Genomic DNA, 14849 nt, shown 5'->3' with positions numbered 1-14849 from the left:
ACCTGTTGGTATTATTTTAGTGCATAGAGGTCAGAGCCCCATCAGCAGCTTAGGTTAGGCTTAGAAAAACCTGTTATTGTTAATCAGACATCATTCAGGCATGTTTGCAATATTACTTCAGTTAGAATTGAATACTTCTATGTGATATGTCTGCTACACCGGTACCAAAAGTTTGCATTAAGATCTGATAGCCTCTTGAAATTGGCTCTAAATACTCTGGGATTAACATTCTTTAATCTACCTTCTCCTTACCTTTTCTTCTGGGCTTGAAATGTTCACATCTGATCTAGAGGTAAAATTAAGACTTCATCATTTGGAAACTGCCTTCATTGTAAACTTTTAATAAACTATCCCAGGAAGAAATGAGTGGCCATTTTCCTCACAATCATATTCAATCACTAACACCTAAAATCAGCTCTATTTAAATGTTTATGAATATTAAACGTGTTCAAGGACCAAGAAGAACACAAAATTGGTTCAGAAATGTCCTGATATCTGTTCTTATTTATTTTAAATTTTAACAATGAAAGAACTTTAACAAAAAGCAGTATATTTGATAATATAGCAATCCCTCAAAAATCTCAGCTCCAAAGCTAGCATTAGTAAAAGGCTCAGATGCTTTTTGCTTGTTGATTAGTAAACATGGCTTTATAAAAGCAGCTGTACTGGTATATGAATAAAAAAGCAAACACCAAAATGTGTTTCTTTTATTTTTCCTTAAGCTTATCTTGGAATTTGTTTCTATCCAGCTCATCCCTAAGCTATAAGGCTTCTAATTATTATACATTTCTATCAGATTGTCAGTATTTTTAGTTTCCCTCTAACTTGTCTTCCTGGACTAAGCAGGTTGACACCATTTGCTAAGCTCTGACTCTTAGAAACTGAGGGTTTGTTTTCCAGCAAAGCCAGACTGTTCATGTTTGCGAATGTCAACATTTTGTAAAAGCGGTTGTTGAGCCCCAGCAGACTGAGGGCCCCTGGAGGGATTAGATGAGGCTCTGTTTACCTGCTCTGAGGAATGCTGCCTTGCGCGGACGCTTTTGTATCTGACAGGGACCCAAGGTCACAGTGCCGGCAGAGATGGGCTGCTTTGTCCCCTCCCTGAAGTTTCCACCTCGCAATATCAACAGCACAACACAATGTGGGAGAGGAAAATGGAATTCCTGCTCATGTTGCAACAGTGCTCAGAAACTAAGGTTCACTGGCCCTTCTTGCCTTTAAAAACTCAATGATGGATGACTTTGTATCAGTTTTTCAATCTGTTTGGTTAAAACTTCCTAATCTACGTTTAAACGTCTAAACATTTCGGGTCTCCCAAATATTTTGCTTCATTTCAATAGTAACTCAACTAAAATGTAGCAGTTAAGTCATTTTTAACCACTTGTGTTTTTTTCCAACACTTACACTGACCTGTTAAATAAAAAAGGTTTTTGAGGATATGAAATTATATAAACAGTTTGTCTTGCTAATTTTAACAAGGGTAGCCAAAGTATGTTTTTCCCCTCTCAATGATAAGTTAGTATTATTCACTTAGTCGGAAATTAAAAAATATAGGTATTTGCATTTGACTGGCTAAGACGGACAAATGAAAAAAGTATGTGTTGAATTGTAAAGAAATGTAGTTATTCCACAAGAATTTGTAATACTTTATTGTATCCATCCACTCAGTTCCCTACCAGCGTGATTACAATCTAACAGAAATGTTCAGTTTCTATTATGCTCTATTATGGCAGATGAGTGAGCCCTGCAGAAGACAGTGAGGGGAGCTGAACCAAACATAGAGCACTAACGATTGTCAAACTGTTTTGACCCCCATTAACTCACTCCCCCCACTGCCATCAGAAAAGAGCATGATCAAAAGCAGAAGCAGCAGCCTGCTACAAGTCTTGCAGGCCAGAACTATATATTGATCTCCTCCTAGTGGAATATGCTTGGGGAACCTCTGCAGAAGGCATCCTAATCAGAAGTCACAACCATCTCAACTGATTATTTTTGAAGGGTATTTACTGTACATAAAGCTCCACTATCTATAATGATGAGTTTACAGACCATTACAGAGAAAGATCTTTATATCTTCTCCTATTCAGGATTGTGTTCTTTTAAGGATTCCTACTTGATGGCCATGAGTGAAGATAAAAACATAGAGGGAATAATACATTTGCTTTTTTTCCCCCTATGATTCCAGTTAGTTTTCAATTAGAAAACTTTAGGTCAGGGAATATGTCTTTTCCTCAACCAGAGGAGTTTGAGAATGTCTGTGTCCTCTTTTGGTAATGCCAGGATGGATGAGGAGATTGACAGGTTTAGCGTCTTTTCTGCAGCAAGGCAAGAATTGTTTAGGTTGGTCTTTGTACTGAAACAGGGAAAGAGTCAAGCAGGGAAAAAAAAGACTAAATACATTTTAGTTGTCCTACTCTTCCGGCCCTCAGCTATAATCACCAGACATGGCTGGATTCAACCTTAGTCATGCTTTATGGTGGGGTTTTTTCTGCCCATCCTGAGAAGAATCAGAACCAATTTAAAGGTCTATATTTCCCTTCCAGCATAAGAACACTTTGAAATCAAATAGATTCCTCTCTTAACACTACACTTTACAGTACAGTTTCCTCATTGGGAATAAAAAGGGGGTTTCTATTCTATTCTATTCTATTCTTACTTTGCAACCTGATCTTGGAAATGCAATAATTACAAATCCATATATCTACTGCTTGATCCTACCATCATTCGTGGAGAAGATGCTCAAGATACATAATTTGGGAGGAAGACAGATATTTCCTGATATTCAGTCCGCAGTCAGCAGTACCCCTGTTTCACCACAAGGTGTCACCCCTGCCCTGACCAATAACAGCGGGGCTGAATTAATTTAACAAAGAAGCGCACTTAAAGCGCCCCATTAAGCGCCAAACATGCGCCATAAATCTGTATGAACACAGCAGAGGATTATAGAGATTTATTCCGACTAAGTGAGGCGGTGATTTGGTGACTATATTTCTTACAGCCCGTGTTTGACCCTAAGCAGCCGACAGCGATGGTACAACAAACAGATTCCTGTTTAATTTGTCTGCACGTTGGGGAGTTATTTGCAGAGGGCAGAGCTCGTTAAATTTGACATGGGCTCTCAACATTTCACAAGCATGCAAAAGGTAGTTCAAAGCCCAAAATTCAGCTTTTTTTTTTTAGTTCTTCTGAGCGCTCTGTCAAATAGCGCAAAAATAACCCCAAACAGGCCATGATGATAAAAAAGGAGCATTAATAATGTTCATTATTGACACCCAGTTTGCTTATATAAAATATATAAAATAATAAGAGAAATAAAGCAAAACAATCCTATCCTGCTGGGCTTTCCCCCACAGTAGAGCTCATTTAGACAAAGACAACTGCAAGTTTGAAGATTTTCTTTATCTCATTTTTGTAATAAACATATAAATAATAAACTCTAGACATTTTTTGACACATCGCCCCGTTATGAAAGTTAACTGGTATGGTAGAGACTATCCAGACATGTGCATCTGCCGCAGGTCATTTTCTATTTATAGAAAACTATGTCCCTATTACAAAATATAAAAAGAAAAAAAAAACATTTTAGTACATTTACAGGAGTTACTTATTAATTTATTTAACGAAGCTGTTTCAGTACTATCTTTACTGTTTCTTAATTGTCAAAATCTGCAGTTTATTTTTGACATTTGTTTCCCCTCAGGAGAAAACAGAGAAAGTAGAAACAAACTCACACACACACAAAATAAAAACAGAAATTGCAGACATGACATCAAAATAATAAAATAAAACAAATACCAGTACAAGATTTCCAATACTTTCCAAGCTACTGTATTTTTTTAAATTAAAATATATTCTCATATCTTACACTATTTCAAAAAAAGAAAGAAAAAAAAAACGAAATATGATTCGGCTGCAAATCTAATTTACATTTCTGTGTATAAAAATATAATTTATTGAACCCCGCGAAGTTTGTTCTGTACCCCCAAAATATAACAGTCAGTTGCACATGTATAGTGATCTTCTTCTCTGTCCATTTTTGTTTTCTTTTTTTTTCTTCTTTTTTTTTTCTTGTTTTTCTTCTTTTTTTTTTTTGCAGTTGAGATATACAAAAATAGATTATTCACAATTTGCTGCTCGCATCATTTCACAATCCATTTCTGTGACAGCAGCAGCAGAGTTCACATGAGATTAAAATTACAAGAGATTTTTTTTTCTTTTTTTTTTTAAGGCATCATTCCTCTTGATGGGCCTATGATAAGTCATAAAGATAAGAGGTATTAATACATTGGCCTTTTTTTCCCCTTATGATTCAGTTAGTTTTCAATTATGAAAACTTTAGGTCAGGAATATGTCTTTTCCTAACAGAGGATTAGAATTCTGAATGTCTCTATTGGTAATCAGGTATGGTTGAGGAGATTGACAGGTTTCGCTTTTGCTGCACAAGGCAATGAATTGTTAGTTGGTCTTGTCTGAACAGACAAGGTCCACAGTGGTAAAAAGAAAACTTGAATACATTTTAGTTGTCCTACTCCTTCGCCCTCAGCTATAAGTCACCGACATTGGCTGGATACACCTTAGTCATGCTTATGGGCGGTTTTTCCTGCCCTGCCAGGAAGAATCAGACCTAGTTAGGTCATATTTCCCTCCAGCATAAGGACACTTGAAATCATGATTCCTCTTAACACACACGTTACCAGTGCAGTTCCTCACTGGAATAAAGGGGTTCTGCTATTGTTTAAATTCGTTTCTACTTTCACCTAGACTAGCGAATGCCATAATTCACAATCCAATCCCTACTGGACGATACACCTCTGTCCGTGGTAGTAAGATGCTCACGATACATAATTGCCGCAGAACTGACGTGAGTTTCCTGTTCATCCGCAAGTCAGCAGTATGCCGTTTCAGCAAGGGTGTCACCCCTGGCCCTGACCATACAGCGGGGCTGATTAATGTTAGAAAGAAGCGGCCTTAAAGCGGCTCATTAAGCGCCAAACATGCGCCATAATCGTGTATAAACACAAGGATTATAGAGATTTATTCCGACTAGGGGCCGTCGATTGGCTAGACTATATTTCTACACCAGTGTTTTCCAAGCAGCCGACAGCGATGGTACACATAGCAGAGTCCGTGTTTAAGCTCTGGAGCGCTGACTTTGGGTGCACGGTTTTTGATGGAGTGGCAAGCTCGTTAATTCTACATGGGCTCTCAACTTTCACAAGCATGAAAAGGTATGGTCAAACCCAAAATTCAGCTTTTTTGTTTTCAGTTCTTCTGAGCCTCTGTCAAATAGCGCAAATAATATCCAACAAGGCATGATGAATAAAAAAGAGCATTATAATGTTCATATTTGTACCATTTGCTTATATAAATATATAAAGATATCAAAGAAAAAAGCAAAACAATCTCAATCTCATGGCTTTCCACAATTAGAGCATATTAACAAGACAACTACAAGTTTGAAGATTTTCTTTATCTCATTTGTAAAAAATATAAATGATAAAGCTCATGACATTTTACACATCGCCGTATGAAAGTTGCCACTTTGGCTAGACTTACTCAGACAAGTGCATCGTGCCTGCAGGTCATCTATTCTTGTTGAAGAAACTATGCTCAGGTATTAAATATAAAAGAAATAAACACAGGTTTGTACTTTAAGGAGTTTTACTTATTAATTTATTACGAGTGTATTCAGTACTTCTTTATACTGTTTCTAATTGTCAAAGTCTGGAGTTTTTTTTGACATTTGTCCCACTAGAGAAAACAGAGAAGTGAAACAAACGTCACTCACACACAAATAAACGTAATTGGCACATGACATCAAAATAAATAATAAAACAAATACCAGTACAAGATTTCCAATACTTGTCCTCAAGCTACTGAATTTTAAAATTCAATTATTTCATATCGTTACCACTATTTCAAAAAAGAAAGAAAAATAAAACACCAAATGACATGCGGCTGCAAACAATTACATTCTGTGTAAAACTATAATTATTGAACCGCGAGTTTTTCTGTACCCAAAATGAACAGTCAGTTGCACATGTATAGTGACTCTTCTGTCCATTTTTTTTCACTTTTGTATCTTCTTTTTTTCTTGTTTTGACTTCTTTATTTTTTTGCAGTTGAATATACAAACATGATTTGCACAATTTCTCTACGCATCAGTTCACATCCTTTTCTTGACACCAGCAAGAGTTCACGTGAATAATTATTCAAAGAGATTTTTCTTTTTTTAAGGCCATCATTCTGAAGGGGAAGCATCATTGAAAGTCCTGAATAATTTTCATCCACAGTCCTTTTTTTCCGTTTATTTTGATTTTATTATTATTTAATATGTCATTCTACTGGATAGATCGAATGTACTCGAGTCTTATTCTGTTCCTGTGGGTTTTTTCAGCTTGGATATGCTGACATCCCCAGTGGATGCATCGAGTGGTCGTCTAAGATCCACGTCCCCAGTTGGTAAAGGAGTTTGGAGTACCAGTGCACCCCTTCGCTGTGCGCGCTGACCTTAGGCCTGGAGCTGAACAGCGACGAGGACACCCAGTGGGCGATCCTGACCGGCGCCAGGGCCCAGTGCGCCAGCTGGTGGTCCTCGATCACCGCGTAACAGGACGCCAGGACCTGGTCCACCACCACGGTCCCGTGCGCCGTCACCGGTGCGAAGGAGCCCTCGTGCTGTTGGGTGTAAATCCGTTTCACGTTCACAGCCACGAGCCGATCCCGCTCCCCGTCGTGGACGAACACCTTCTGTCCGGGTGTCACGTCGCTCGCGAACACCGCAGACTGCGTGGAGTTCTCGTGCGCGACGAAGATGAGATGCGCGGCAGTGAGGGTGATCTTCTGGCCCGAATCTGTCTCGATTACGTAGAAGGTCCGGCTGGTGGCGGAGTCTCGGTCGATGAACATGATGAAGTCGGTGTAAACCGGGTTCCCACGGCCGTCCGCAGCTAGAACCTTATCGCCCATCTGCAGGTCTTTCACCGCCATCTGGGTCCCATCCTGCAGGGTGACCGTGGAGGAGCCTGGGAAGCAGCCGCCTGACTTTGCTGCCACCGAGTTTTCTGATGGAGTGAAACTTCATGTTAGATTCATCAGTCATCTCTTTAACTATATATATATATATATATATATATATATATATATATATATATATATATATATATATATATATATATATATATATATATAGTGAAATCAGAAAATGTTAAGTAATATCAAAGTCATTGTATATTTCTTATATTTTTAGCCATTTGCATATCCTGATGGGCCCAAATGCATCTTTACTTGCTTTAAGCCAGATGTTTAGGTTATTAGATTGACATGAAACGTGAATGATTCTTTAAAAAGTGAAAGCTTGAAGTCATATTATAGCCATCATTAAAAATCTCCCAACCAGGGCGTTTCCCTTGAAGTCATTGAGCTTTCACACACCTTGTTGGGCCATTTTGCACACTCATAATTGGTTTGTGGAAAAAACAAAAACAGAAAATGAATCTTTTCTTAAAGCAATCATTAAAACTCTTAAGCACATTCTTTTCTGAGATTTATCAAGTTTTCACACATGTTAGATGTCCTGCATGCACGTAAATACTAATTGTGAGTGGGTTTGTTTATAACCTGAAGCTTAAAGTTTTGGTATAAACTCTATGAAATAAGTAAGTTTTTTTTTTTGCTCTTTTACATATTTTGGGCCCCCTTATGCCAAATGTATCTTGGCATGAAACTACATTTTTTCATGAATTTGAAAACATAGTCAAACAATAAATGTCCTTCAAAAGCTCCTCTAGGGATAATTCCTCCTGAATTTTGTTCAGCCTTCACACATCTTGGTGTCTCTGTATGCATTTTGCATGTTGATGCCTTGCATGCTCCTTGGTGTCCGATGTGGATTGGATTGGCTTGTAAAACCCTAAAAGCCAGGCCTCATCTACCCTTAATTAAAAAAAAAAAAAAAAAAGCCCCAGAAAGAAAAAGCATTGTTATTCTAAATCAGCTTCGTGGATGAAGCTGCTCTCTGTAAAGAACACTCACGCTTTTCCCAGCTTCTCTCCCCATATTTACTCAGGTGCAGAAACCTCCATGTGACAATTCACACAAATAGGCGACTCACAACTACTATTTACCCAGTGGAGCCACTTTTCCAAGCCTCTTGAGTTGTAGATTTGAATTTAAATGAGTGCCCCCGGACTCTTAAATGCTTTCTGTTGTGTAACATCAATGCCCCCCCCCCTTCACCACCACCCTGTCTACCACCTCTCCTTGCTTTGTTGTTAGTCTTGATGACAATAATTTTGGCCTTGGTGGAGCTCTTCACATACCAGTTTTAAGGATCATGCAGAAAGAAAAAAAAAAAAAAGAGTGGTTTTCCTACTTAGAATTTGGGGGCTTTTAATCTTCTTTTAAGGTCCCCGAGCATGAAATGAGGTGACAACTGCAAACCAGATTTTGCCAACATTGTTCAGCCAAATCCCTTCTGTAAAGTCGCATGACCCCTGATGACTTGCCGTCCAGGAGCATACTGTGATCTCAGAAAGTGTGAGTGGAATGAGAAATAAGGGATTTATCAATAACGTTTGGCCAGAGAGAAGCGCAACGGTTAATCTGCTAGTAGAAAGGCAACCTGAGCATCACGCAATCGAAGCCTGGTCTGTTATGGTACACTAAGATAGATTAAAAGCAGAACTTTTGGTAAACCAAAGTGAGATCTGAAGAAAAAATGTTTTTCTATGATGCATCTGTGATATAATTTAATGATATACAATATTTTTGCTTATTATTCTTGTGATTCTACATCTCTTTACTAAAGCCTGCAGCCTTGATGAGACTGCAGTGGTTTTTCCTACTAGGAAACAACATAGGCCAAGGTGAAGCGGGGCAGTAGTCATCCTATGGTTTTTCTGGCCACTGACTAGACACAATTGTACTAATATATAAAAAGGCAAACCTCTATAAATTATTTATTTATTTTAAATCTCCCTGTTGTACCAGATTGGCTACTGGGTTTCCTTTTTCTGACTCTATGGGGTTTTTTTCAGCTTCCTCCTCTATTCTCTGCAGGGTCTCTATAGAAAATAGGAGGATTTTCTTTTCCCACTGAGCTTCAACTGATGGCTAACTGTAAAAAAAAAAACTATGTTGGTTCTTGCATAAAAGGCTGCTTTTGTTTTCACCCTTTGTTTTCAACAACAGGTACAATAAATCAAGCACAAGATTTCCAATTGTTATCATTGCAGGAGATTTAAATCCATATGCTGCAATCTTATGTAGCCTTATTTATAAAGTGGTCAAAATAAAAAACTTAAAATTTAGAAAAAATTCTTTTTTAGAAAATGAATAAAGATGTCCTAGATCGTAAACTTTTTTCCTGGAAAAATATGAGTAGAACAATAATAAAGTGCAGATTGGTAGTCGAGATTTTTAAAGGTGATCAAATAAAGTCATGATTACTTGAAAACTGTAATATTTCCCTGACTGGACAGCTCAATGGGAAAACAAGTTTAATTGTACCAGACACAATTCCTTTGTTTTGCTTTGTTACCCAGTGACATAATTGCACTCTGAGCTACGTGACCCATAAAAAAACAGTGATAAGAGAAGAGATGATGTCTATATATGAGTTGCAGCTTCATATATTCTTATCTTATGTCCTTTTCAACACTAGAACCTATACAGCTTAAGCAGCCCCTTTTCTCTTTTCTGATACATGTCCCCCCACCCCCACTGCACCATCATATTTATATTGTATGTAGTTCAATTGCGCATTTGATTTGTGTCAGAAGTTAGACCTTTGACCTGGGAATGATGTCACACCCAAGTTGAGCACATTTTAGTCGCAGGACAGAAAACCAGCTTTTGTGGAAGTCGTTTTGCTAACTACTGTTGACTTCACCTGACAATAGCAACATATTTCTCTATTTATCTGTTGTGAAGTCAAAAAATAGAGCTTGTACTGTTATATACTCCATTCTGAATGTCTGAATGGTTTATACATTTCACTACTTTATATAGCAGCCTTATGCAAGTTGATAACCTCTAACTTTCCCAAACATTAATTCTGACTTCAGGGGACCTCATTGTTACATTTGTAAGGATAGATGAGCCACCCTATGGTTTACAGTAGCCTCCACACTTCTGGAAAACCTTTTAGATCAGCACCTGATCAACTCTCTGACAGACCCAGAGTTAATCAGTAGTACAATATGTTGGCAGCTCCCCTCACTATCCTCTGCAAGGCAGTCTGGTAAGTATAGAAAAGCCTCCTGAGCCCCAGCTGTTTTTGAGGATCCATTAGCTTATTTCTACTTACAGCCAGTGTACACCTCACAGCTCTCATGTTAAATATTGCCAAACTGTGAGTTGACCTCCACCGCTAGTGCTCAGACAATCTAAGATGCTTTATATTTGGAGGAAAGTCAAGTTTCACTAAATTACATTGATTGTTGATAATTTACATTTTTACAAACCACTCTAAAGGGGCTCGATAAAAGCTGTTTTTTCTGTGCTATATCATGATCATCACAAGCCTCCACCTGTTTGAAAAACTGTTTGATTTTCCCCTGCTCACCTGCTTTCACAGAACAGTGGATGTGGGCCTTCGACTCATAGTAGACCCAGTCGAATCCAGCTTCCACAGCGAGTCTGGACAGGGTACCGTACTTGCTCTTGTCTCTATCCGAGGTGGTGATGTCCACCGCCCTGCCCTCATAGTGCAGGGACTCATCGAAGTGGTGTCCGTCCTCGTCCCAGCCCTCTGTGACCCGCAGCTTCACCCCGGGCCATTGGTTCATGACAGAGATGGCCAGAGAGTTCAGTTTGTCCTTGCATCTCTGAAGGAAAGCAGGAATTAGGTAAATGATCTGAACCTATTGCAGATATTTAAAATACGATGAAATGCAAATCCTTCACTCTAATTTCAAAGACTGATACTTTTGTTAACAATAGCAATGAAAGATGAGCGTTTGGACTCAGGGAAGCCTCTCCATCTCCACCTGAATCCATAAATCCTCTCAGCTGTGCTAAAACACTGCAGCTCAGATCCTGAGCTTGCATTTCTCAGTGTGAGCAGTGGCGTCAGAGGGCACAGCTCGGGTAAGAAAGCTGCTCATGAAATATGGATAAAGCACTGCATTCGCTTCACTGGCCCTATATCATATGGGTCTTTGGTCTCTGGAAGGTGCAAGAAAAGTCACCCTTTTTTTCTTTACAAAAATGGGCCATCTGAACAACATCATAAATGCACAATTTGTTTAATTAAAATGAACAGTTGATTTTGGAGGTGATATACAGATCATCTTCCCTAAAAATGTGTGTGTATGTGTGTCTGTGCACTCAGTAAAGATATTTGGCCCTCACCAGGACAACTATTCTCAGTATGTCAAATAAAACATCACAAAGAATCCTTTCAGACACAGGGCGGAGGGAAACTTTCATTATTCCCCTCTTGCATAGTCCTGGAAAACGTGTCATGCCTCCTTAAGTGGAGGTGTTATTTGCTGACAGACATGTGAAATATCAGAAGAGCCTCATGGAAAACTCAAGTTTTTTGAGGTTTCACATATAATTGAGCTTTAATCTATTTTATAAGTGAACCACACTTGTAGAATGTGCTAAAAACAAAAAAAAACCGTTTAGAGGGGGGGGGGGGGGGGGGGGGGGGGGACTCACAAAAGTGTGGATTGTCCGAGTCAAGAGCCGTAAAAGCTTGAACCCTGTTTATTAATTCATCAGGTCGTGTGCCGCAAATCAAGCCAAATTCTGCTAAACCACCATGCATCAAGCAAAGCCAAGCAGGGAGCCTTACAAACCTGCGCCCCAGAGGGGCGAGTTGTTCAGCAGCCCGCCTCTTAATCTTTTTTTCACAAATGATTTGGTTAGAGGAAACACTTATCAGCTACCTGTCAGTGCAAACAAGCCCGGGGGCGCATTTATTTTCCCAACTCACAAGCAGAGATTTTCACACTACATCAATATCCACTTTGAAGGCGATTTAATCCAAGAACCAGAAAACCAAATAGGAGCCCAGTAGAAAGAAATACCTTAAATAGTTGATCTAAGTTATTATTCTTTTTGTATTATTTTAAGACTGAACAGTAAAGTCGCAGTGAAAGTTTCAGCATCACTTTATTTGTTTATCTCCAAAAGTGTCTGACTAAACGCAACTGCTATTAACTTTCCTGGGGATGAATTGGACGATTGTGCGCTTGTAATTCAGTAGTCCTGGCTGGACTTTAATGAACTGATTTATTTATTCTAAAGTACAACTATCCGAACTACTGTCTGTGTGATTAACGCAGGATATCTATTTTCTAAATAATATGATAACTGAGAATAAATAACGTGCGCTCTCGTGCGTAAAGTTATGTGGATCAATGCGCGCAGAACTACTGGACAGCGCAAACAACGCTGGCTAATTGCCATGCACATGGCTTATACTATCAGCAGCCACTAGCACGTTGTATGGGTTTAAGTACTGCAAATGGGGGAAAGAAGGCAACCAGGATTGCTACTTTAACTTTAAAAAAGTACCAAACAGCTTATCTGATTAATGTGTGAGGTGTACCAATGGAACTTTCCAGAAAAAATATTCAAGCACTGCAACAAAAAAAATGCATCATTCTGCAGAAACATACAATAATTTTAACTATTTCCATCTTAGATTTCTGATGTGGTTAGAGGAACAATGACAAACTTTCTGCACAATTTCAATTGCTATTGAAAAAGGATGCAAAGAACCCTGAAGTTCATCCTCATGATGCGGTTCTGGAAAAAACACATCCTCCCAGGCCTGTAATTTCCTAATCCCCATCTTTAGGAAACTTACAGCTAGAGGTGTGTGTGTGTGGAGAAGACAGAGACCGCGCGCAGTGAATATTTCATCGGAGCTCATGCATGGTGCAAGGCACGAGTTCAGGGACTCCACTGCGCCACCGTCGCCACCATCACCACCGACGTCGCACTTCTCCCTGAGCCGATATCAACCCGAAGCAACCTGTTTTTTCATCACTGACCAGGCACTGCATTATAAAAGTGAGGATGGAGAGATGCGGTATCTTGCAGACCTGGAAATAGGAATCGAATCTCACAATAAGATCTACCGTTATAAAAAAAAAAACGCTCAACCGGTGCACGTCCAATGGATCCCCACCCTTTAAGAAATGCAACATCTTTCGCTGCACCCCTGTGCGCCTTACGCAAAAGACAAACCACACGACCCAGGTGCAAGAAATGTCTGAAGCGCATCATCATCCAGAAGCAGCGAAGGAGTCAAAGAATGGGGCTTTGCAGGGCTCTCAAATCGAGCCTCATTCGGATACAAATATAGATATGAGGAGATAGAGGTGGGGTGGTGGGGTGCGCATTAATATTTCAAATCCACTGTCACAATAATGAAGGCCGAGTGTCCTGACTGTCCGCCTGCACATCACTCCTCCAGCTGGATTTCTATACGAGAAAGTCCCAGGCTGGTGCATCGGAGCGCATCTGCATTTACAGTGAAGTTAAAAGGCTCAGTGTGAAGAGTTCAGACTTCAGCTAACGTGCGCAATCAGTCTGACAGCGAGGCTGTTGCAGTGCGCGTTGATGGTGGAGGAGGAAAATGAAAAAAATATATATATAATCATTCTGTGCGCTTACCTGAGTCATCATCCTGTCTGCTCCTGTGTTCTCCTCATCCTTGAAGATGATGTCTGTGTTATAATTGGGAGTGAGCTCTTTAAAGCGCTCGGAGTTCCGTGTGATCTTGCCCTCGTATCTACCGCTCGCCCCCAGGGTCTTCTCCGCCACGTTGGGGATGAACTGCTTGTACGCCAGAGGTGTCAGCTTCTTGGGGTGTCTCCTCCTGCCGTAGCCCCTGCCCGGTCCGCATCCCACCGCGTAGGACACCAAGGACAAGCAGATGAGAGCCACAGATGCGATTGTGGTCCAGCGCTGATGCATGTTAAACATAAAAGAAAAAGATCTAAAAAAAAAAAAAAAAAAAAAAAAAAACGAAAGAAAGAAATAACGAGGAACCGCTGCTGCTGTTTTGTCAAAGCCTCCGATGTCCTTGTCTCCTCTCTTCTTTTTTTTCCTCTTTCCACCCGCTTCTCTTAGTGTCTTACCGCGGCAGGTGCGGAAATGAGCGCCTCAGTCAGACGGTAGTAACGGGGCACATTGACAGAGGATAAAAAAAAAAAAAGAAAAGTAGTGAGAGAATTAAAAGCCACGGGATCTCTGGTTAAAACTGCAGTCGCTTGTGTGAGCTGAGCGCTTTTACTGCTTTGTATTATAGCAGCGATCTATAGCAGGGGTGGGACCTAATTGGCTCGCCTAGACAAACCCTCCTGATGTTATCCCACTGAAAAAAGAAAAAAAAAATCTGGAAAAAAAAAAGGATTTCTCCCACCTTACGGTTAGTCTCCCCTTCATGGAGGAAGCTGGCTCCTCCTCCTTGGGAAAACATCAATTATGAACCAAAGCGTCTCCAGGCTTCCCGCTTTCCAGCTTTTTCACAGCAGAGGGAGAAACTTGCAAAGTACTGGACTCAGATCTGAAATCTGTGGAAGTTCTCCATGTGTGCGCGCCGGAGCAACTCTCCGCATGGAGAGCTTCGTGGACGCGCAGTGCGCATACCTGCGTTAGATGACTTGGCATCCGTCTCTTGCAATAATTAAGCCGTTTAACATGTACGGTGAATCGGTGAGGTCGCTTTGGGTGTGAAACGACAGGATTCAGCATTCCATTAGAATAAAATGTAAACAAAAAATTATGCGCAAAGATGCGCAGAGAAACCGTTGGAAGGTATTCTTAGATAAGAAGTCTCGAAAATTCCCAGTAATCTTATTTCATTTAACTTTATTGTTCTGATA

At 39.9% G+C, this 14849-nt stretch overlaps 1 protein-coding gene across 1 annotated transcript; it reads right to left on the bottom strand.

Annotated features, from left to right (window-relative positions):
* Nucleotides 1–6304: 6304 nt before the first annotated feature.
* On the bottom strand, nt 6305–14342 carry shha (sonic hedgehog signaling molecule a). The gene is made up of 3 exons (XM_038297996.1): nt 13636–14342; nt 10568–10829; nt 6305–7064 (listed from the first exon to the last, which is right to left on the bottom strand). The coding sequence occupies exons 1-3, from the start codon at nt 13945–13947 to the stop codon at nt 6394–6396; spliced, it is 1245 nt and encodes a 414-aa protein (XP_038153924.1). The 5' UTR covers nt 13948–14342; the 3' UTR covers nt 6305–6393.
* Nucleotides 14343–14849: the final 507 nt, after the last annotated feature.

This window comes from Cyprinodon tularosa, unplaced genomic scaffold (assembly GCF_016077235.1).
Source record: "Cyprinodon tularosa strain WSP-4 unplaced genomic scaffold, ASM1607723v1 ctg4, whole genome shotgun sequence".
Taxonomy (NCBI): Eukaryota; Metazoa; Chordata; class Actinopteri; order Cyprinodontiformes; family Cyprinodontidae; genus Cyprinodon; species Cyprinodon tularosa.
Note: the sequence above shows the minus strand (reverse complement) of the source record. Positions and strands in the feature narration are given on the sequence as shown.

What these genes read in the sequence shown, in the direction of transcription:
- shha (XM_038297996.1), bottom strand. Translation starts at nt 13,947, where the DNA reads ATGTTTAACATGCATCAGCGCTGGACCACAATCGCATCTGTGGCTCTC. An exon ending in CAGACAGGATGATGACTCAG is followed by an intron (nt 10,830 to 13,635) that starts GTAAGCGCACAG and finishes GCTTTCCTTCAG; the next exon opens with AGATGCAAGGACAAACTGAA. An exon ending in CCACTGTTCTGTGAAAGCAG is followed by an intron (nt 7,065 to 10,567) that starts GTGAGCAGGGGA and finishes TCACTCCATCAG; the next exon opens with AAAACTCGGTGGCAGCAAAG.